The following is a 22786-nucleotide window of genomic DNA, read 5'->3' on the forward strand; positions in this document are numbered from 1 at the left end:
CCCCTCTGATGAGTCAGCATACCTGGCTGACGCCATACATTTCTTCATGTAAAGTACCTATAATTCTTCAAAAAAATATTCAACGTGTCATTTCAAGGGCGGGTCTTTTCCAGCACAGCACTAAGAATTTCCTTTCAGTAATGACTTGAGTTCATTATGACAACCACCCGGTTAGATTTAGTTCCAGTCACAGCAAGAAGGGAAATTCTGCAAAAAAAAAACATTTAATACTTTTTTATATATGTGTTTGTGCACAGCTGCAGCTGCTGGCAGGTTTTTGTTGAAGCCAACAGTGGATTCATTCTTAAAAAGATGAACCTGAAATGAACTTTTCTGATTACTTTCATTTAGGCTTTTATTGTAGAGGTGCCAACCGTTTTACTTCTGAATCCCAAAGAAAAAATTTAAATACATTTAAGTGTACCTTGCAATTAAATGGAAGAATTTCTCTCATCTGAATAACTTTCTTTTGTCAGTGCTAAAGTTAAAGCAACGCCCAGTTTGAGGATATTCTGATGAGGCGACGTCTAATCTTTAGAATCCTGTTCTCGGGGGTTAATTATCAGTTCGGTTGGCATAAGTCAGTCACAGAATAGATTTTAAAAGCCTGCTGACGGTTTACAAATCCCAGAATGATTTAGGCCCAAAATACATCTGTGATATGTTCAGAGAATATAAAGTTTGGGGAGATCCAAGGACTCAGGTCAGCTGGTCCAGTCCAGAGTCCAGACTAAACATGGAGAAGCAGCATTTAGCTGTTATGCTGCAAACAAGTGCAACAAACTGCCAGTGGAGATTAAACTTTCACCAAATGGAGACATTTTTAAATCCAGATTAAAAACATTTATTTTCTCATGTGTCTATGCATGAAATCTGCACGATATCTTTGAACTTATCTGGACTGTTTTTAAATTCATTTAAATTATTTTATTGGTTTCTCTTTATATTCTTTTATGTATTTACACTTCCACTCCCTGCTGCAATACTTTTATTTAATGTGAAGCACTTTGAACTGTTCTGTACATGAAATGTGCTACAAATAAATTTGATTTGATGATAAGCGTTTAGCTTGTAAAGCCTGATCTGTGACTTCAGAGATAAAAATCAGAAACAAGCCTGTGGCTAAAAGCACATGTTAGAAATAAGAGTGTCAAATATGGTGGAGGTTTTCAGACTCTTTGCTGTGACACCGTCAGTTGAACGCTGGTGCAGGCTGCTTGTACCAGCGGTCTTTGACTTGAGCCCACCAGTAATAAACTAAATCTACTGGACGTAATTAAGATGGCACACACCCGTCTCTATGAGCTCATGTTTGACAGCATTTGTCAGATTGGAGGCAGAGACACAAGCTTGAGAGAACTGTTTGTAGATGCTTTGGGAGCCGTTCAAGGTCCCTACGAAGAAAGCAGCTTTTCTAAAAACTCAAGGAAAGGACACCAGGAGACATGGAAATGGCCAGACCGAAGCCACTCTTTGCTAAATGACACGTGGTAGCCAGCTTGAAATTTGCCAAATAGTACCGGATGAATGATGCTATGAATGAGAACACAACCCGCTGTGGTTTTACAGTTCAACTGTGGGCCAAAAACAGAGAAAACAACACATCTCTCTGTATTTAAATGTTTATTAAACAGAAACTCCTTAAAATGATTACAAGGAAAATTGATATAAATCATGCATAAACAGGTAAAAAAAAAAAAAACAAGCCTGACTGTTTCAAAACTCTCTGTAAATAGGATAATAAACAATATATGTAACATACATAGCAAGTGTCATGCATGCTAAGATAAATAATAGGCTAGGTAGTGCGTTTCACTATGTTGTATGAGCAGTAAGTCACATTGTAAACCGTTTGGCACTTTAACTTAGAAAGGATTACAAAGAGGAGACTTGGCTCTTTATCTGAACTTATGGTGAATGAAGTCTTTATCTCTATATAGTACTGCATATATAACAAGAAGATCATTAGGAGAAATGCTCTGATCAATAATTAACAGCTTTGAATTCAGATCAATAACAAACACACTGCAGAAACAAACAGATGGTATATATACTGTTAGATTGTTTAACAGAGACAACAACAGGTCCCGTAATGACGTTTGCCCCATTAGTGTTTTCAGTTAAAATAAGTCCAGAACACAGCGTTCAGTCTTCAGATTTTTCTCGTTTCTACCGATAAAGACGGCTTTATTTTCCCCGTTTCTTCGTGTTCTCGGAACCTAATTCCACCCACGACTTTAAAAAAAGACCCACTGAAACTTTCTTTTGTACTTCTTCTGGCTGTGGACCGACTTACTGCCCTGAAAAAAAGTCAAATTCAGGAACATTAGAGGAGATTTGTCCAATTTTTTTTTACCCTCTTCTTACAAATAGATTCAACCTTTTATTCCATAAATGTGATAAAAATCTGGAAGACTTTTTTTAGATAGATGATGCATCAACACATGAACTTCTAAAAAGGTTTAGGCTAATGGCTGCTGAAACATATGTAAGAGAACTGAAGTTTGGATGGTTTTGTGTGTGAAACACTTTGTTCCAGTGAACTTCGAGGATTTAATCGTGTATCGACACATGCTGAGGCTTCATTATCATGTCATCATAGTGCAAAACTACAAAATAAAGCACATTGGATGAATGCACTGCCCACAGAAAATGGATGTCACACAAAAGCTTCATCTTAATGTGTAAATTCACTGAAGAAGTGAGAGGTGTGAGTAACATTCTACTAAATCTGAGACTGTCGCTGCTCTCAGTGTGCAGGAAGGAAGCCATGATGCTGCTGGGCGAATATGTGAAGGTTAAAAAGGGAATCATTGGGAATGTTTCAAGCCAATATTGGGAAAAGTGAGAGAAGGTGCCGGCTGATTAAATGACTTTAAGTTACGACCATCAGGTGGCGTTTCCAGAAGAATGGGGTCAGCATCATAATAAAGAGAATTAGAAAAAAAAAAAAAAAAAAAACTATCCAACACTATGCAGTCAAACGTAACAAACCTGCAACAAACACTGCTTCTCTGAGGTTCATATTCCCTGGAACAAAATGCAACCCAAACTGCATCATTAACCGGATCCAAAGCGGTGATTTCACAGCGAGGCTGCTGCACCGTAACTGAGCAGAGACGAGCTAACGTGGGCGAACACTGACAACAAAACGCCGCCGGAGTCAGCAGCACTGGGAGATCCTGCTTTACACCGATCCTCTGGACTCCTTTGTGTGGAGAAAAATCTGTAGATGTGAAATAGCTTCACCGACTTTGATGTGTTGGCTCCAGCTGAGAGATTCTGCTTTAAAAAACACTTTCTGACATGCAAGCTTTGAACCGACCGGTTCTGAAGTTTTCTCAGGTTTCTGTGTGGCATTAAGCAGGGAGGGCGTTCATCTTTTGGCTGTTTGAGCCCAGAAACACTTCTTCCGTAGCAGCGCCACATGTTGCCGCTGCTACGGGGGGACCGTGTGTGTGAGGCATGAAAAACCGTAGTAATGCTGCTTTAAAAATGAGCTTAACCGGAGAAAAGGGATTTATCCGAGTTCAAAGACTGTCACCGAAATATGACGCTCCGCCTTTCATCTCTGTGAAACCAGACCCAAAAATAGAAAACCAGCAGCTTACCACCATCTGTGAGCCTTTTTTTTTTTCATTCCTCAGGGTGTGGGTACTGCTAAGCATCCATCACCATCCATCCTTTCTCTCTGTAATGATCTGTACCACTTGTGAATTCTCCAGAGTTCTCAGTCACGTTACGAAAACTTGATGTGGAAGCGTGTTTGATGAGGCAGCGGCGTCTATAGCCAGGTGAGCAAGCTGTCTCTGTCCATGTTCGAGCCGGAGAGAACGGTCTCCATGTCCATCAGGAGGTCTGAACTCAGACCCTCGGGGATGCAGGGCATCAGCTCCTCGCCCTCGGACATCGGGAGCACAGGCATCGACTCCTGGAGGCTCATTGAGGGGGGCTCGCTGGAGTCACCTGAACAGTCAGAGTGGCAGAACAAACTTGGTTTTCAGACTTTTGTTTCAACATGAGCAAGAAGAACTGACCAAATAATGGCTGCAAACAGCTGCATGTAATTACACGAATGCACCATGAATAAAAAACCCCGCTTAATCAAACCCTGCTGGGGCACGTTACCGGTGTCCATGTGATCCACGGAGCTCAGCATGTGGTCCGACGTGCGCGGGAGGCTGCTGACGCTCAGCCCGCTGTCGGTGCTCTCATTGCGAGAGTGAGCCCTGCGCCAGAAAACACACCAACACGGCTCAGTGGTTTAAAACGCAGGCATGTTCTCAGATGGATGTTATACATGTTCCTTCATGCGTTGCTATACATCAAGTTTAATATCATTCACCTACTAATTACTATTAGAAAAACAGCGCATACAATGTGGCTTTAATCAGCTTTATATGTACATATTAGGGCTGGGCAACGATTAAAATGTTTAATCTAATTAATCACATGATTTCCCTGATTAGTCACGATTAACAGTTGTGTGTTTTGCCTTTAAGTGATATTTTAGACTGGAACTACGGTGAGAAGACAATTCAACTTGGCAGTGTTTACAGATGACTTTGGTTCTGTCGACTCCGCCGTCTGGAAGAACTTTAAAATGAAAATGGCCGAGTAAAAGTTCCGTACCCTTCTCCATGTTTGGTGGATCCGCCGATTACTTTCTTTTCCGGTTCCGCAGCAGACAGCAACAGACTTTTACAAAATAAAAGCCTGTGAGCAACAGACTTTTACAATAATAAAATAAATAATAAAACAGGGGTGGTCCGTGGCGTAGTGGGTTGAGCAGGCGCCCCATGTACAGAGGCTATAGTCCTCGCTGTGCTGCATTTCGTCCCCCCCCTCTCTGCACCCTGCTTCCTGTCTCTGAACTTTCCTATCAATCAAAGGCACATAAGCCCAAAAAAAACAATAAATAAATAAAAAAAAAAAAAACATAACCTGCGTTAATGCGCGATAAAATATTTATCGGCCTTAAATAACTAACAAGTCAACTCACCCAGCCCTCGTACATATATAATCAGTTTGTAATCCCCAAATGTTTTCCTATGTAAATTCGATCAATGAACATCTGTTTTTTCTCTGTTTGTCCATAAACAAAAAGGAAACTTTATTAAGGGAGGAAGGGGATCCAATAAGACACGTGTGCAGAGTCCTTGTTGTTCTGTAATATCTGCAGCTACGTGTTTATCAGCTCTGAGGGACTTCAGCCTCTGGAGACAACAGGTTCAGCTCCAGGATGTTGGTTCTCTTCCTCCTTTAAAAACATCTACAGTGTTCTTCAGGAACAGGTTCCTTCAGCAAAGAGCTTGCTTTTCTGATTCCACTGTCACTTCACAAACAGCTGCTCTGATATATTATTCAGGGTTTATTGGTATGATTCAGCAGGTTATCCGAACCTGAATACAGCACAAATCAGCCCAAACTGGGATCCTGCTGGGATCATGCACCACAGGTTCTTAAACTGGAAAACAGTAAGCAGAAAGCTTCCTCTTTACATCCAAAACTTCTTTTTTGATCCTCTCACAGCCTGTTCTGTTCTGCAGAACAAACTGCAGATGGCAGCAGAGTGGTTTTCCTCTGATGGAGGACTCGGCTCCGACAGCTACGCACATTACCGATCCTCCTTGTTTGGCGTTTCTCTAACAGTTTCCACCGAACAGTTCTGCAGTTCCACAAACATTCGCTCAGATTTTGATGGATTCTTTGTCCTCAGACAAAAACACGATCATTCCAATATTCTTTTAAAATGATCATGTAATCATTTCATGGACTGGTAACAGCTCAGGTCTGCATACTTTTACCATTCAGACATGAAATATTTGATCTATTTCCCACCAAATTAATGACAAAGTGGAACATTTAGCCTAACTTGTTTAACTGGGTCCCTTAATTTAACTTTAGATCATATTCATTCTGAAGGGCTGACTTTCTAATGTTCTTTTTAGGGCTGGGCGAGTTAACTCGTTATTATCGCGTTAACTCGTTAATTATTTAACGCCAATAAATATTTTATCGCTCATTAACGCATGTTTTATTTATTCTATTATTTTTTTTTTTAATTTTTAAATAATAATTTGGGGGGCTTTTGTTTCCTATGGATAGGGAAGTTCAGAGAGACAGAAAGCAGGGGGCAGAGAGAGGGGGAACGACACGCAGCACAGCGAGGACTATAGCCTCTTGTACATGGGGCGCCTGCTCAACCCACTACGCCACAGACCACCCCTGTTTTATTATTTATTAGGGCTGTGTTCAAAAAAATCGATCCACGATCCAATATCGATTCACGCTCAAAAAACACGATATCGATCCAAAAATGTGTGGATCGATCTTCTCCAGGCGACTGGCACAATTTTTTTTTTTTTTTTTTTTTTTTTTTTTTTTGTACGCGGAGGCGCAGTATAGAAAGCGAGTGCCGGCAAAACGAAATCGAAACTTAAGGCGGCAAAATGGCTGAATCAGCAGCATCACTAAAAACACCACCTGGATTGAAGGCAGATGTTTGGAAACATTTTGGATTAGAGAGTCAGTCCAGGTAGAAGCCCAGAAGGGATGCAGATAAAGTGTGGATGCTTGGGGGTTAGTTTATGTGGTCCAGTGACGATCTGTCTGTCCTTCGGTGTGATGTTGACTTCTTTTTTCAATTAAGCCATCTGTTACATGAGCAACCTCCTGTATGTCATTTCACAAGTCTCTGGTTAAAAGACTGTGGGCAGGGGGTGCTTGAAGTTTTCCAATATGAGGGCCAGTTCATTTGAATTTATTTATGTTTTATTTGGTCATTGTTATTTAGTTCTGGTCATTGTTAATTCTGCCATGGTTATGTTACTTACATTTCAAAATAATACTTGTATTTTTTACTAAAATAAATACTTGATACTTGACTCTTCTCTCTCTCTCTGTGTCCCTCTTACACATACACAGATACAATCACCAACACATGGGGCTGTTTTGTCTATTGGACAGTATTTATTTCCATTATGTCTGTAAATAGATCGATATCGAATCGAATCGGATCGAATCGTGGATCGAATCGGATCGTGACCTTGTGAATCGAAATCGAATCGATCTAGGGAATTCGGATCGATTCCCAGCCCTATTATTTATGTTATTATTGTAAAAGTCTGTTGCTCACAGGCTTTTATTTTGTAAAAGTCTGTTGCTGTCTGCTCCTGAACCGGAAAAGAAAGTAATCGGCAGATCCACCAAACATGGAGAAGGGTACGGAACTTTTACTCGGCCATTTTCATTTTAAAGTTCTTCCAGACGGCGGAGTCGACAGAACCAAAGTCATCTGTAAACACTGCCAAGTTGAATTGTCTTCTCAGCGTAGTAGTTCCAGTCTAAAATATCACTTAAAGGCAAAACACACAACTGATAGCAGCAAGTCATTCAAGGAAACAGACAGTGGAGCGAGGCTTCTACATAAAAACTACAGAAAGATGCTGATGTTAAAGGTGTGTTTGCACAACAAATGTTATGGCACTTTCATTCATATAGCAGCACATTTAATATAAAACTAAATGCTAAAAGCGATACACTACTTTTGAGTTCATTTTTGGATTCTGCATACAAATGCGATTAATCACGATTAATCAGGGAAATCATGTGATTAATTAGATTAAACATTTTAATCGTTGCCCAGCCCTAGTTCTTTTCATTATTTCTACCAGTTCCAGGAACTATTTGTTCCCCCAATGTTTGCCACTAACCACGACTCGGTCCTAACTCACCCGTTAAGTGTCGGCTCTGGGTTCGGGGCTCTGATCCTGACATCCACCGACTGTACCAGCATCTGCGCACTCCTGTCGTGGTCCATCCCACCAGGCATCTGGTTCCTGCCTCCTGCTTCCTGCCACACGGACACACGCCTGCACTTTAAACTTCATTCAAAACACTTTTAATCAACAGAAAGTACAGCACAGGAAAGGCCAGACAAAACGGTGGACTTCTGACCTGGGGGGTGATTTGGGGAGGGAGGCCTTGCTTGCATCTGAGCCTTTCCTTTTCCTGCCTCTGCTGCAATGCCAAGCCGGGGATGCCGGGGTTCATCTTCTGGGCTGGAAAACAAGAAATCTCTATGAGGAATACGTTCCAGAGGCAAAACAACACAGGAAAACGTCTTAAAGCTTTTGCGATCTTTCTTATTTTTTTGTTGCCAAACAGCAACTTGTGATGCTGGAACAAAATGTTTCTCATTGACAAACAAGAATTGTCAATTCAGGAGACACAAGTTGGATAGAGTGCTACCTAGACACGGGTCGAACCATGTGGTGGTCTTATTTATGTGATCGATGTAGTACACCTCTCCATCTGCGGTCACAGCCTGCTCCCAGCCTTCAGGCAGTGGACCTGAACAGCAGTGAAAGTACACAGTGAGAGCGTTGAGAGAAGATAGCAGAACCCGGCCCGCGCCCTCGAATGTTTGAGCATCCTCCATTGTGAAGAGATTTTATGAATAAACGGATAAAGAGGTAAACTTGTTTCAGTGCCCTGTTTCAGAAGCCTTTACTTAAAGGGTCTGTTCAGCCAAATGATGACAGAACAAGAAACACCTCCTGAGAACGGCGTAAACAACCCACAGAATACAATTTAAAAAGTCTTTCTTCTTCTCTACAAAGGATTGTGGGACATATTTGGCTATTTTAATGCTAATTACTCCCTAATTCTTCACTTCCACCCAGACTGAGCCGGTGCAAAGCCAGCTCAGGCTCCTCAGTTTCTGACGAGTAAGTTGAGGAGATTTCTTCTCCCTTTCGCTCACTGCGCCTCAGCATTTTTCACAATCTCCTTCACCTTCTCAGAATAACTGCTGAGCCGGTGAAAGAAGCAGATTGTGCTGAAGATTTGGATCGTGCAACAAGGATTTTTGGGGAGTGTTCTTACATGTTGGCCTATTTGTTCCAGCAACATGGGCTGAGCACCAGGAAGATGACAAGGATAAGTTAAATCAGAGCTTTTCTTCCCTGTTGCCCCTGAACGCTGCTCCTGAACGCTGCTCCTGAACGCTGCCCCTGAACGCTGCCCCTGAACGCTGCCCCTGAATGCTGCCCCTGAACGCTGCTCCTGAACGCTGCCCCTGAACCTGAACGCTGCTCCTGAACGCTGCCCCTGAACCTGAACGCTGCCCCTGAACGCTGCTCCTGAACGCTGCCCCTGAACGCTGCCCCTGAACGCTGCCCCTGAACGCTGCTCCTGAACGCTGCTCCTGAACGCTGCTCCTGAATGCATCTCCTGAACGCTGCTCCTGAACGCTACTCCTGAACCTGAACAGTGCCCCTGAACCTGAACGCTGCCCCTGAACGCTGCCCCTGAACGCTGCTCCTGAATGCTGCCCCTGAACGCTGCTCCTGAACGCTGCTCCTGAACGCTGCTTCTGAACGCATCTCCTGAACACTGCCCCTGAACGCTGCTCCTGAATGCATCTCCTGAACGCTGCCCCTGAACGCTGCTCCTGAACGCTGCTCCTGAACGCTGCTCCTGAACGCTGCTCCTGAACGCTGCTCCTGAACGCTGCCCCTGAACGCTGCTCCTGAACGCTGCTCCTGAACGCTGCTCCTGAATGCTGCCCCTGAACGCTGCTCCTGAACGCTGCCCCTGAACGCTGCTCCTGAACGCTGCTCCTGAATGCATCTCCTGAACGCTGCCCCTGAACGCTGCTCCTGAACGCTGCTCCTGAACGCTGCCCCTGAACGCTGCTCCTGAACGCTGCTCCTGAACGCTGCTCCTGAATGCATCTCCTGAACGCTGCCCCTGAACGCTGCCCCTGAACGCTGCCCCTGAACGCTGCTCCTGAACGCTGCTCCTGAACGCTGCTCCTGAATGCTGCCCCTGAACGCATCTCCTGAACGCTGCCCCTGAACGCTGCTCCTGAACGCTGCTCCTGAACGCTGCCCCTGAACACTGCCCCTGAACACTGCCCCTGAACGCTGCTTCTGAACGCATCTCCTGAACGCTGCCCCTGAACGCTGCCCCTGAACGCATCTCCTGAACGCTGCTCCTGAACGCTGCTCCTGAACGCTGCTCCTGAACGCTGCTCCTGAACGCTGCTCCTGAACGCTGCCCCTGAACACTGCCCCTGAACACTGCCCCTGAACGCTGCTTCTGAACGCATCTCCTGAACGCTGCTCCTGAACGCTGCTCCTGAACGCATCTCCTGAACGCTGCTCCTGAACGCTGCTCCTGAACGCTGCTCCTGAACGCTGCTCCTGAACGCTGCCCCTGAACACTGCCCCTGAACACTGCCCCTGAACGCTGCTTCTGAACGCATCTCCTGAACGCTGCCCCTGAACGCTGCTCCTGAACGCATCTCCTGAACGCTGCTCCTGAACGCTGCTCCTGAACGCTGCTCCTGAACGCTGCTCCTGAACGCTGCCCCTGAACGCTGCTCCTGAACGCATCTCCTGAACGCTGCTCCTGAACGCTGCTCCTGAACGCTGCTCCTGAACGCTGCCCCTGAACGCTGCTCCTGAACGCTGCTCCTGAAGGCTTGCTTTCATTCCCATTTAATCAAAACATCGGTGAGTTATTTGCAGCAGTTACAACATCGGGACCAGCGGTTTTCTGATGAGTCAGCAGCACAGCGGAGAAGGGATGCTGACCAGCTGCTGGGTTTATCAGAGCTGAACACACGATGTTTGGGAGATTTCCCCTAACGACAGCGTCAAGCTGCGTCTAGAATTCATTAACTAAAAAGGTAAATCCATAAGTTACAGATTACTGCTTTAATATCCGGAATAATCGATGTTGTGCAGAAAACTGAAGCCACACGTATTAAAAGTGAAGCTTCAGAGGTCTGAGTTGACAGAAACACACTACAAAAAGAATGAATCTGTGCACAAAACACGTGCACATTTAGAGTACGCTCGGTTTGTATCATGTAGGCCTCATAAAGCAGCTTTGTCCCCATCACTTACCCTGAATGCTGTGCATGTTATATGGACTGTTGCTTAAAGATGGACCTGAAAAAGTGTGGAGTTACTCTGATATAACTACCATGTGTTGCATCATTACACACCAGAAACCAGAGTCCACTGCATGGAGGTAAGATACCGAAAAGGAATCCCAAAGAAACCAAAAACCCAGCAAGGAAACCTGCTCCACTGAGGATGGAGCTGAACCACGAAAAGCAGATCTGATCTCTAAGAAGAAAAGGGAGAAACGGCAGCGTGATACCTGTTTCCGGATGGATGCTTTGTGGTTGCGTGCTGGGTGCAGGGTTGCTGAGGGAGTGGGCGTGGACCGGAGCGCTGGAGATGGGATGCTGCGCTGCAGCGGACTGAAGCTGCGACAGACGGGGGTCGTGCCATGTAGTCGTCTTATCCAGGTGACTGAAAACACACGACAAGTCTAAACGCATCTGCATTCGCTGCACCGCTGTAACCTGAAGGGTAAGGAGCACTTTGGGCCCGGACCTGCTTTACCTGTACTACCAGGTGCACTCTCACATCTACACAGACACAGACTAAAAGCCACTGCCTGAGCTGAAGTGAACCACAGTGAGAGTCGGACGGAAACCTGCTCTCAGGGAGGTGAAACCAAACTGCTGGCAGAACTAGTTGGAACACTTCCCGTTTGATTAGTTTTAATCCTGAAAATACAATCGAGTGAGAAAAGAAAGTACACCCTCTTTCACTTCGAAGGTTTTACTAAATCAGGACATGAATAACAATAAAAAAAATTAAATATCGGGTCCTTATCTGATCTTAAATTTAGGCAAATACAACCCCAGACAACACTGAGTGAAAAACTAAGTACACCCCATGACTGAATAGCTTGTAGATCCATGTTTAGCAGCAATAAACTGAAATCATTGTTTTCTGAGGTCTGGACTTTGGCTGTGTTCGAAACCGCATACTTCTCCTACTACTCCTACTACTCCTACTAACTTTTTGAGTTAGTATGCGAGTTTGAGTAAGCGAGAAGTTCCCGGATGCATACTAGATTCGCCGAAATGTTGGGTATGCATCATGAGGTTACTACTCATACTCAAACTACCCAAGATGCAACGTAATGTGACGTCACCGATCGTCATTTCCTGTCAAAACGGCAGTTTCAAGCTAGCTACAACGAGGGTAGGTTCACTTCCTGTTTTCAAAACAAAAGCACTAATTGTATGGTAATGGCTTTCCCTATGATAAAAGGCAACGGGTATTTTATTTTGTGAAAATAACCGGAAGTGCGTTGCTCACTAACGGCTAGCTTTAGTAGCGCCGAATTCGTGGGAACAAACTTGTAAATAGCCGGTATTTTGTCAGGTTTTCAACACGTTGGGGATCTAAACGACTACTTTCTCGCCTGAAAATGTTTCAAATGTTGCTAAAGTTTACAGAGTTTAGAACTTAAGCGAAATCAGCTTCAGGCCGGCTGATTTCGGCTCGGGCAGGAGCGAAATGCATTGTGGGTAAACGCTCTACATACTGTCTGATCGATGAGTATGCAGTATGGAAATATGTAATGTGCGGTTTCGAACACAGCCTTTGACTCAGAGGTGGGTAGTAATGAGTTACATTTACTTGAATAAGTTTTTGAAACATTATACTTCTAGGAGTAGTTTGAAATCACTATACTTTTTACTTTTACTTGAGTAGATTTGTGCAGCAGAAACTGTCCTCTTACTCCGCTACATTAGGCTACAATGAGCTGGTTACTTTTCTTCTTACCTCTTTGGTATTCTACGCCTCATTATTTTTATCCCCCCGCGTACGCCTCATTTTAATGTTTTATTCTGACAGAGAGAGAGACTTCCGCCAAAGGCTCTACCACCTGACTGTGTTCCACCAATCAGACGCAGCCGTGCAGTCTCGTCACGTGACCATACTCGATCTCAGCGGCGGGACGGGTTAGCTTTACAGTTTACAGTCGTAGCAAACAAACAAAGAAACAGATGAAAAATGTCAGAATCAACGGTGGGAAATGAAGACACAGACGAGGCCTCATACTGAAAGCATGTTTACCTTACAAAGAGTGAGAAACAGCAGCTACATTATGTGTCTTCTGTGTCAACCAAAACAAACGCACATTTCAGCAGAAACTCAACATCTAACTTGAGGAAACATGTAGCGGTATGTTTCCTAAATTCATTTTTTCCCCATGGATAGGTGAATGTTTGTTTTTTAGGTTACATATGGGTTACATATGTTTTAAACATTTCCTAAGTCTCTTTTATTTTTTATTGAAATTCTTGAATTTACCTGGATTATTTTTATTGAAGCTATTTTGTAATTAATTAATTAATTTTAATTTATTTTATCAATAGGATGAACACTAATTTGCCTAAAGATGATTATTTAGTATTTTTGTCTGTCTGATTGAATGCTTGTGTTAACAAATAAATCAGACGTTACTCAACAGTTACTCAGTACTTGAGTAGTTTTTTCACCGAGCACTTTTTTACTCTTACTCAAGTGATTATTTGGATGACTACTTTTTACTTTTACTTGAGTCATATTATTCTTAAGTAACGGTACTTTTACTTGAGTACAATTTTTGGCTGCTCTACCTACCTCTGCTTTGACTGCACCACTGCAACACCTTGATTCTTCTCTTCTTCACACATTCTGCTGTAGATCTGCTGCTGTGTTTGGGATCATTGTCCTTTTGATGAGCCAGTTTCAGCCCAGCTTTAGCTGTCGGACAGACGGCCTCACATCTGACTCTAGAACACTTTGGTATCCAGAGGAGTTCATGGTGGACTCAATGACTGCAAGGTGCCCAGGTCCTGTGGCTGCAGAACAAGCCCAGATCATCAGCCCTCCACCACCGTGCTTGGCAGCTGGTGTGAGGTGTTTGTGCTGATATGCTGTGTTTGGTTTCCTCCAAACGTGCTGCTGTGCATTATGAGCAAACATCTCCACTTTGGTCTAGTCTGTCCAAAGGACATTGTTCCAGAAGTCTTGTGGTTTGTTCAGATGCAGCTTTGCAAACCTAAGCTGTGCTGCCATGTTCTTTTTAGAGAGACGAGGCTTTCTCCTGCAGCCCTTCCACACAAGCCATACTTGTTCAGTCTGTTTCTAACTGTGCTGTCATGCCCTTTAACATTGAACATGCTAACTGAGGCCTGCAGAGTCTGAGATGTAGCTCTTGGGTTTCTGACCTTGGGGTGACCTTTAACCTTTAACATGCTAACTGAGGCCCGCAGAGTCTGAGATGTAGCTCTTTGGGTTTCTGACCTTGGGGTGACCTTGCTGGGACGTCCACTCCTGGGAAGATTGACAGCTGTCCTGAATGTTTCCCACCTGTGAATAATCTTTCTCTCTGAAGAACAATGGACTGCAGACAGTTTGGAAATGGCCTTATAACCATTCCCAGGTTGATGGGCAGCAACAGCTGCTTCTCTAAGATCATTGCTGGTGTCTTTCCTCCTTGGCATCGTGTTTTAAGGCCTGATAAGGACCAGATAATTATCTTATTACCCTCAGATGTACACTATCTGCACTGGTGTATTTTGAATAGAGTCGGTGCTGGAATGATTAGTTTAATCATCCATGAAAGGATTTTTAATGGCCTTCGAAGTAATTAATCAAGCTAAGAAAAAGGATAAAAAAGTGCTTCCGATTTCCTAAAAGTGAAGATTTGCGAATTGCAGAAATAATGCGAGTATAAACCGAACCTTTCAACAATCAGTTTGACACCTTGAGCTTCAAAGAAACCTGCAGAGCAACAGATGCAACGCTGATAAAGTGAAGGGTGACCTTACTTAAGGAAGTACCGCTGGCCAGTAGGTGTTTTGGCCATTTCCCAACCGTGGGGGAGTGGCACGTCGTCAGATAGGATCGGTGTCGCTGCTACATCTGCCGCTTGTGTGGTGAGGGAGTTGACAGGAAGGGAGGCAGGAGAGGAATGAGCGCGGACGTGATGAGGAGCCAGGGAGCCGCACACGCCTCCATCCGAACTGGCCTGACGAGAAAAGAGCAGGGTTAGCAACTCCGCCGTCAAGTAACTCACAGTATCAGACACAAACTGGCAGGACGGAGCGGTTTGGACGGATACAAAAGCTACAGAAATGTGGAGGAGGAGCTGTAACCGAAACAGATCATTCTTACAAGCACAAGCTTTACTTTCACCAAGATATGAGTGACATAAGCAACACATTTTTTAATCAGAAATTACCTCAATCACTGCTTCCACTTAAAGGGATAGTTCGCCTCTTTTGACATGAAGCTGTATGACATCCCATATTAGCAACATCATTTATGAACATTTTCTTACCCCCTGCTGCGTCCTGTGAGCAGAGTTCCAGCCTCGTTTTGGTGTTGACAAAGGTAGTCCGGCTAGTTGGCTGGGGTTTAAAAAATAAAGCGTTTTGCTTCTCAAAACAAAATGCGTTCAAAAGAGTAATACATTTGCATCACAAAATCGTTCTCCAGGAAAAAGTCAGACCTCACAATCGCTTGGCCCTATTATCTCTCCCTTCGTATCACTGCCTGCTGTGCAGACCGTGCAGACCGAAGTGCAGACCGAGCAGTCCCCTGCTTCCGAGCAGCATACACCGTAAAAGGCGCGGCTGTCGGCAGGCGGCAGCACGCAGTGATACGAAGGGAGAGAAAATAGGGCCAAGCCAACTAGCCTGACTACCTTCGTCAACGCCAAAACGTGGCTGGAACTCGGCTCACAGGACGCAGCAGGGGGTAAGAAAATGTTCATAAATGATGTTGCTAATATGGGATGTCATACAGCTTCATGTCAAAAGAAGCGAACTATCCCTTTAAGACTGAAATCCCTTCAAATTAAACAATCTAACTAAAAAGAGTCACTGAAATATTATCTGAGTAAATCATAAGAATTTTAGAAAAGGTCCTCTTTGGGATCAGATTTAAGATTTTCCCACAACTTGGCACCGTAAATAATAAATAATAAATAAGAGGGTTGATAACTGCAGACTTCACAGCAGGTTTAACTGTAGGCAGTGGCGGTTCTAGACCATTTTTGCTAGTGGGGCCAAGGAGGGGCCAGTGTTTAACCAGAGAGGCACATAATAAAATCCCAACAAATGATCTTTATTTGCAACAAATGAACTTTATTTTACTTTAAAAACATAGAAACATTTATTTTGTACAACAGTGAGTGCAGGTGCATGAGAGGTAGGGCCATAAAAAATGAAAAAATTCAGTATAGGGTACAAATCCAGGGTGACAATTCAATAAACAAAATATAGATAAATACAAATAATGATACACTACACTACAGCAACAGGATACGGCGGTTGTGCTGTCTGGCAAAATGGTCCACAAATAAATCAAGATCCAGAGCCTTGGCCCTTCTGGACTTTATGCTCAGGACACCAAGATCACTGAGTCTCTCATCAGTAGTGGTGGACCGCAGGAAGGTTTTTATCAGTTTCAGTGTGGAGACACTGCGTTCGCAAGAGGCTGAGCTTACAGGAAGGGTTACAGCAATCTTGCACAGTCTGAAGAGCTCAAAGAAAACCTCCCTGTATGGCTCCATAAAACAAACCAGCTCAACTGTACTGCATGGCCTTTTAACTTCACCACTCTGTACCTTTCTGTCCAAAACTCTCTTGAATTGATGGAGCTCATGCCCTAAATCATCAATGTCTGCATTGTACAAACGGCCAAATGAAAAAACATTGCTCTCCTTTAAAAAGGAATCACTCTGGGGGCTGAGAGACTGTAAGCTTCTCATGAGCTCACAGTTGGTATTGGAGAAACGCCTGTCCAACTCATTGAGCATGCTGTCAATTACAGGATAGAAAAATGTCGTGCGAAACATATCTTTGTCACGTTCTACCTCCCTCTGACCAACAGTGCTTAGTGTGCAGTAGCCACTGAGTCTAGAGCTCGGACTTCTCTGACGTTTCCACACTGACGTCGTTGCAGAATCACACTGCTCACAAACATTCAATGCTTCATCCCACAACTTATCAAAGAATGACTCCTGCCTATGGTCTTTCAATGTCTGGACTAAAGCATTTAGTAAGTCAACAGCTCTTCACAGGTCAACAGTTTGTGACTGTAACATGTCAGACAGTAGCTTTGTCTCCCCAAACAAGTTACGTAGAGTAACCAGATGCACAACAAATTCCAGGTCAATTTGAGCCAGAAGACCTCTGACCTCAACAGTTTTATCACCATGGCGTTCAAGAGCAATTTCTTGCAGTAGTCGTTTAAGGGCAGGTAGGGTGTCCAGAATAGTACGTAGGGCTAGAAATCGGCATACCCAACGTGTGTCGCTTAAACGTTGCAGCTCTCTTGTTCTGCCAAACAATTCTCCTTGGAGAGACAGCCATTTTGGATGTACATATGAGGCAGAGGTAAAAAATATAAAGACTCTGTAACAAAGAAAAAAACTCCTGGGACAGTTTCTGGGACACTTTTGACTACATCAACTAGCACTAAATTCAGACAATGTGCACTGCAATGGATGTAGAAGGCAAATTTAGCCTGTTCTCTGATCCTTGCCTGAACCCCTGAATGCTTACCGCTCATAACAGCAGCGCCATCGTACGCTTGGCCTATGAGGTTATTTTTGTAGTTCAGGCCATAACGTTCTAGCAAGTGCACCATTTGTCCAGTGAGCCCTGCTGCATCTAACCTCTCTGCAGATTCAAAATGGAGAAAACTCTCCTTAAAGGTAGGGTAGGAGATCCTGGATTTTGAGTCCAGCGAAGCTGCATTTTGAAAATACACAGGTCAAAAGTCCCAACTCTTTTCTTCAGATTCCCACTGAAGGCACGCCTCTAGAGTACATGAACGCGCACGAGCACAAAGGTGCACGAGCGCTGTTCTGACAGCAAGCATCGACCGTTGCCGTATTTAGTATTTAGTATTTAGTATATGATAACTATACGTTTAATAATGCTAGGTGCTAGCCAAGCTGGCTCTAGTTTAGCTTCCTGCCAAGCTTCTGGGCGCGTAATTCGTTCACGAAGAAGGGTACGCGCACAGGGGGAAGGAGGAGCAGATTGCAGTTTGATAGACGGCATCAGAATCCAATCATCGTTAACGGTCCGTTCAGTATGATTGGATAGTGTTTTTCCTAGATTGTACATTCTAGAGGCCACTAAAACTTTTCATATTTGTGTCAAAACTTTTAATTAATTGGTTGCAATGGGGGTGAAGAGTATTTCAAGCAATATGTCAAAAAAATGCTCCAGAAAAAGAACCCCTACCCCACCTTTAATGGCCCCATTATAATAGTACCTGAGTGTGAAAGAAATCTGCTCTTTTTTGGAAATAACCTTTCTTTCATCAGCCATAATACTAAAAACTTCACTGTTCTTCACTTCTTCAATGATTTCAGACCTAACCATTTCTGCCAAATAACCCAAAACCTCAATCTGGATGATCTTGCTAGTGTACTTCGCATTATGGATGGAATTCAATCTTCTCTTAACAAGTGGGTCGTGGTTAGCAACTGTGCTAAGAATTTCCCTGAAGTTTCCTTTGTTATTGGAGGCGTCAGATTCAACATGTCCTCTTTGTGCTATGTTTTGTGTAGCTGTAAGTAACAGCACTTCCCCAACTGTTTTAATGTATGCCCGATTTTCTTGTACTTGTTTTGTGTGTTCTTTGTCAAGGAGATTTGCTAGTGTTGCATCCGTTTTAATAGCTCTCTGATAATCCCGCCAAGCTATCATTGCACACTTGTGTCGATCAGATTTTGCATGTACTGAAAACCCTGCATCTCTCATAGCTGCTTTTTTCCAGTTTCTAAAACCAGGTGATGAAACAAAAACAGTGTCTGGGGCATTTGGTGTGCTAAAATGTCTACATGCATAGCAGTATGTACAGTCCATCATGACAGAATACTCAAGCCATGGATGAAGAGTATACCAGTTTGGCCTGAAGCTCCGCCTTCTGTCCCCCATCAACGTGGTGGGGAACATATTCAATTTGGGCTGTACTGGTACATCGTTCTTGGACTTACTGATATCTGTAGGAAGATGTACAGTACACATAAAGGCACAACTACAACATGTCTTTACTTATGCATGCATATCTGCATATACTTCAAAATGTAGGCCAAGTATTTACTTAAAAAAAAAGAAACGTTAGAGCCATATTGACACAAAAAATAATTTGCAGTAGAATACCTACAATGAAATTGTAATTGCACTGCTATACAAATAGTAAGAACCTTCTTAATCACAAACCTTTCCTCATGCTCCTCACCCTCTTCCTCATGCTCCTCACCCTCTTCTTCATGCTCCTCACCCTCTTCCTCATGCTCCTCACCCTCTTCCTCATGCTCCTCACCCTCTTCCTCATGCTCCTCACCCTCTTCCTCATGCTCCTCACCCTCTTCTTCATGCTTCTCACCCTCTTCCTCATGCTCCTCACCCTCTTCCTCATGCTCCTCACCCTCTTCTTCATGCTCCTCACCCTCTTCCTCATGCTCCTCACCCTCTTCTTCATGCTTCTCACCCCTGGAATTTCCCTCTCTGTGTCAGAGCCATCAATTTCATCACATGCTCTCACTCCGACCTCCACCGACTCCTCTGGCTCTCCCTTTCCTGCTCCTCAGCTCTCTCAACACCTTGATTTGTTTCTCTCACTCTTTTGTTTACTGGGGCAAAAAAGGACGCCATATCCCGTCCTCGTTTCATGATAAACATTAGAAGAAAAACCCATTGGGGCATGCATTACATTTCGTTGCCTAACCATCCTTCCCTACTTAACACGGGCAGATTGTGCAGACATAGCAAGGATAGGCTACTGACATTTGGATATTAGCTTCTGCTTTGATGTGTTTGCTAAAATATGATTAAGTTTCTAAACATATCGAGACCAGACATCTACAAACTTGATTTCGTTATCAGTGTGAAGAACAACAGTAACACGGTTAAGTGCAAGAACATCAAGTCACTTGAGATGAAATCGTTTTGCTTACCTTACCGACTCTTGCAACAGGAGAAATCGTCGCTCCTCTCCCCAATAGTAGGCTACTTGCTGCGCTGCCATTCACCACGAGCCAAAAACGTGACAGACTACAGTGCTTGGGTGCCCCGCTTTAATTTACCCGTGTAGAACGTTGCGTTGCATTAGTTCCGCTTTTGGCGCTGGGGTGTAAAATCATAATAAATTCATGTTTTTTTTATTTGGTAAGCACGGGGTGGCCAGGGACATGTCTACGGGGGCGCGGGCCACCCCAGGCACCCGTGTAGAACCGCCATTGACTGTAGGTGGGCAAACACTCTCCCATTAACAGAATCAACACGGCTTTCTTTTACATTTTCAGCCAGGATGCTGCTCATCACGTCTCTGGATGTGTTTAAGTTCAAGAGCAGCAAATTAACTGAGAAATAAAAGAGAAACCATCACACGTTCTGATTGAAAGTGAAAGAAAGGAGGATTTTTTTGTCAAATCCTTTAAATATGAAAGTATCCTGTTCAAATCTTAGTTTCTGTGACAGAAACCAGAAAATAATCATCTGAAATGTCACGGCTTTGGGGGCCACAGATGGACAGATGTTTTGGGCCCTTTTATGTCACAATAATTCTAACGTGTTATAAAAACTTATGGCTGAGACTCAATAAAAAAGTTCAAGTGTGAATTATTCTGGTCTGTCTAAATGTGCAGCTGTGGGTTGTCATGCGTGTAAAGGACACATGTACGGTGAGCGCGGCCCTACTTGTCTGGAGTGGCCCCGGGGGTCCGGCTGCCTGAAGAAGGAGTCCGGCAGCTTCCTCATCCTCATGGGCAGGGACGACGGCTGCCTGGCCGCCTTGTTGGGGTTCATCACAGCGCTGAAGAGGGCCTCCAGCTCCGTCTGCGAGTCCCCGCGGACGTGCACGATCTGCTGCCCCGCCGGAGGCGCGCCGCGGTGCGCGTCCATGTCGCCCGAAAGTTTGGTGTCGAAACAAATCTGTCGAAAAGTGGAATCATGGAAAGAAGCAGTTTAAAGGAGAGCCCCCGCGGCGCGCCGGACACGTCTGTCCGCCGCGGACACGTCTGCGCGCCGCACTTCTGATCACATTTGTTTACACTTTCAGCCCCTCCACCCCCACCCCAACCCCCCACCCCATTTCAACTTTTGTGTCGTTGTCCGCCTGTTTGAGGCTCTAACATCTCACCAGTCGATCAGCTGTGGAAACAACACGCCGAGCTGCGGCTAAAGAGGTCGAAAGAGCGCCATTTCAAACGGGGATCGCAGAGAAAAGTCAATCTGAGCCGCCGCGCACGCAACATGCCTCCCACATACCTTCAAGCAGCCAGACCGTTTCCCCTCCTGTAGTCCTGCAGGGAGAAAAGAAGTCGGAGCCGGGGAAAAGACGCCGTTTCCCGATGCAGAAGTCCAAACTCAAAGCCTCTGAAGGTGGAAAAGACGCGCACATGAGAAACCGGTTGGAGAAGAGCGATTTCACCGAGACTCCTAAACTTTTTTTTTTTTTTTTTTTTTCACATCCAGCGTTCCGTCCAGATTCATGTGATAGTGCTGAGGGGCGGGGTTGTAGGCTTTAAAGCTGCCTCAGTTGCAGGGCAAATATTTCACGCTCAGGACTCAGATAAGTCAACTATCACATCCAAAATGCACAAAATCCGGATGTTTATCAGCTTCTTCGCTGCACTGAGGAGCTAGATGAAACCCGACACTGGCTGAAAATAAGTCAGTTTACAGTCAGACAGAGTTTGGTTAGGTTTTAATTCCCCTTCTGCTGGAGGTGAGAGACAGAGGGCCGCAGAGGACGGCAGCAGAAGGGACAAATGTGCCTGATCATTGGTTCTGGATTCATTGTTTTCCCTGACTCTGGGCCTGGGTCTCGTGTGTTTTTTTTTTTTTTGTTTAGTTTTTTTTTGGGGGGGGGGGGTTGGGTAGGGGAAATTGGGAAGTTGCGCTGGGAAAACATCCGCCCCTGAGGCCAACCCAGCCGGAGCCTGTTTGTCCCGGGCGGACTCAAGCCGCAGCGTCCTGCCCTCTGGTGGAAGACACGCGCACAGAGAGCCGGAGCTCAGTCGCGTGCAGAAAACTGTTTCACTGGGACTCAAGTTATCTGCAATAACTGTTTTATTCTAGGACTCAGGAACAGTGTTACAGATGAGTCGCATCAACAGGTTGTCTATGAGTCTGGATATTTTCAGAATTTATTTATCTTTATTTCGATTTTATATCACAGTAGCCACGTTAATATTAAGTTTATTTTGTTTTTGAACCTCCAGCAGACATGAAAACGTTTCCAAAGACACCAAATACGGAGTTGGGACGTTTTCAGACCCTTTCAAGTGTTTTTTTTTTTTCCAGCGTAGGTTTTCAAACGAAAGGAAAAGGTAAAAAAGTTAGAGGAAACACAACTTGAAATGATCAGTATCCAGATGGTAAGGTTGAGGTTTTCCTCATCCATGGGGCACAAGAGGTCAGTGACAGTTTATCTGACCATCATCAAAACACCAGATGAGGGAGTAATGAGCTTCTTACCTTTGAGTTGTTGATTTAATGCCAAAACTTCCCTTTTATTCAACTTTAAACTATAATTGTCCTGCTAATTTATAACATTTTACTCTGTGTTACATTAATATTTCTACCTGTCTGCAGTTTTTATTCATTTATTCATGACAGGTTGTCTATAAATCTGGATATTTTCAGAATTTATTTTCTTTTGTTTTTAAAGAAAAGCCCATTTTATTTCACAGTAGCCACGTTAAAATGAAGTTATTTTTGTTTTGAACCTCCAGCAGACATGCAAACGTTTCCAAAGACACCAAATACGGAGCGGAGACGTTTTCAGCTCTTTTCAAGTGTTTTTTTTCAGCGTAGGTATTCGGTCCTTAACGGGATAGTTCGCCTCTTTTGACATGAAGCTGTATGACATCCCATACTATCAAC

The 22786-nt window shown here is 44.1% G+C and overlaps 1 protein-coding gene across 2 annotated transcripts; it reads right to left on the bottom strand.

The window, feature by feature from the left end:
* Positions 1–1618: 1618 nt before the first annotated feature.
* Positions 1619–21432, bottom strand: LOC142402141 (transcriptional coactivator YAP1-like). Of its 2 annotated transcripts, XM_075487654.1 has the most exons (9): positions 21167–21432; positions 20597–20830; positions 14702–14901; positions 11179–11333; positions 8254–8355; positions 7960–8063; positions 7737–7855; positions 4129–4229; positions 1619–3966 (listed from the first exon to the last, which is right to left on the bottom strand). In XM_075487654.1, the coding sequence occupies exons 2-9, from the start codon at positions 20798–20800 to the stop codon at positions 3785–3787; spliced, it is 1167 nt and encodes a 388-aa protein (XP_075343769.1). In that variant the 5' UTR covers positions 20801–20830; positions 21167–21432; the 3' UTR covers positions 1619–3784. The 2 variants fall into 2 exon arrangements, with proteins under 2 accessions (XP_075343769.1, XP_075343770.1); XM_075487655.1 differs by lacking the exon at positions 8254–8355 and having other exon boundaries at positions 21167–21425.
* Between the last annotated feature and the right edge of the window lie 1354 nt (positions 21433–22786).

Source organism: Odontesthes bonariensis, chromosome 16 (genome assembly GCF_027942865.1).
Source record: "Odontesthes bonariensis isolate fOdoBon6 chromosome 16, fOdoBon6.hap1, whole genome shotgun sequence".
Classification (NCBI taxonomy): Eukaryota; Metazoa; Chordata; class Actinopteri; order Atheriniformes; family Atherinopsidae; genus Odontesthes; species Odontesthes bonariensis.

Bases quoted from the DNA above. Each gene is read 5' to 3' on its own strand.
- LOC142402141 (XM_075487654.1), bottom strand. From the start codon at position 20,800: ATGGACGCGCACCGCGGCGCGCCTCCGGCGGGGCAGCAGATCGTGCAC. The intron at 8,064-8,253 runs GTAGCACTCTAT...CTTGTTTTCCAG, and splicing joins ATGGTTCGACCCGTGTCTAG to CCCAGAAGATGAACCCCGGC. The intron at 3,967-4,128 runs GTAACGTGCCCC...CTGACTGTTCAG, and splicing joins CGTGGATCACATGGACACCG to GTGACTCCAGCGAGCCCCCC.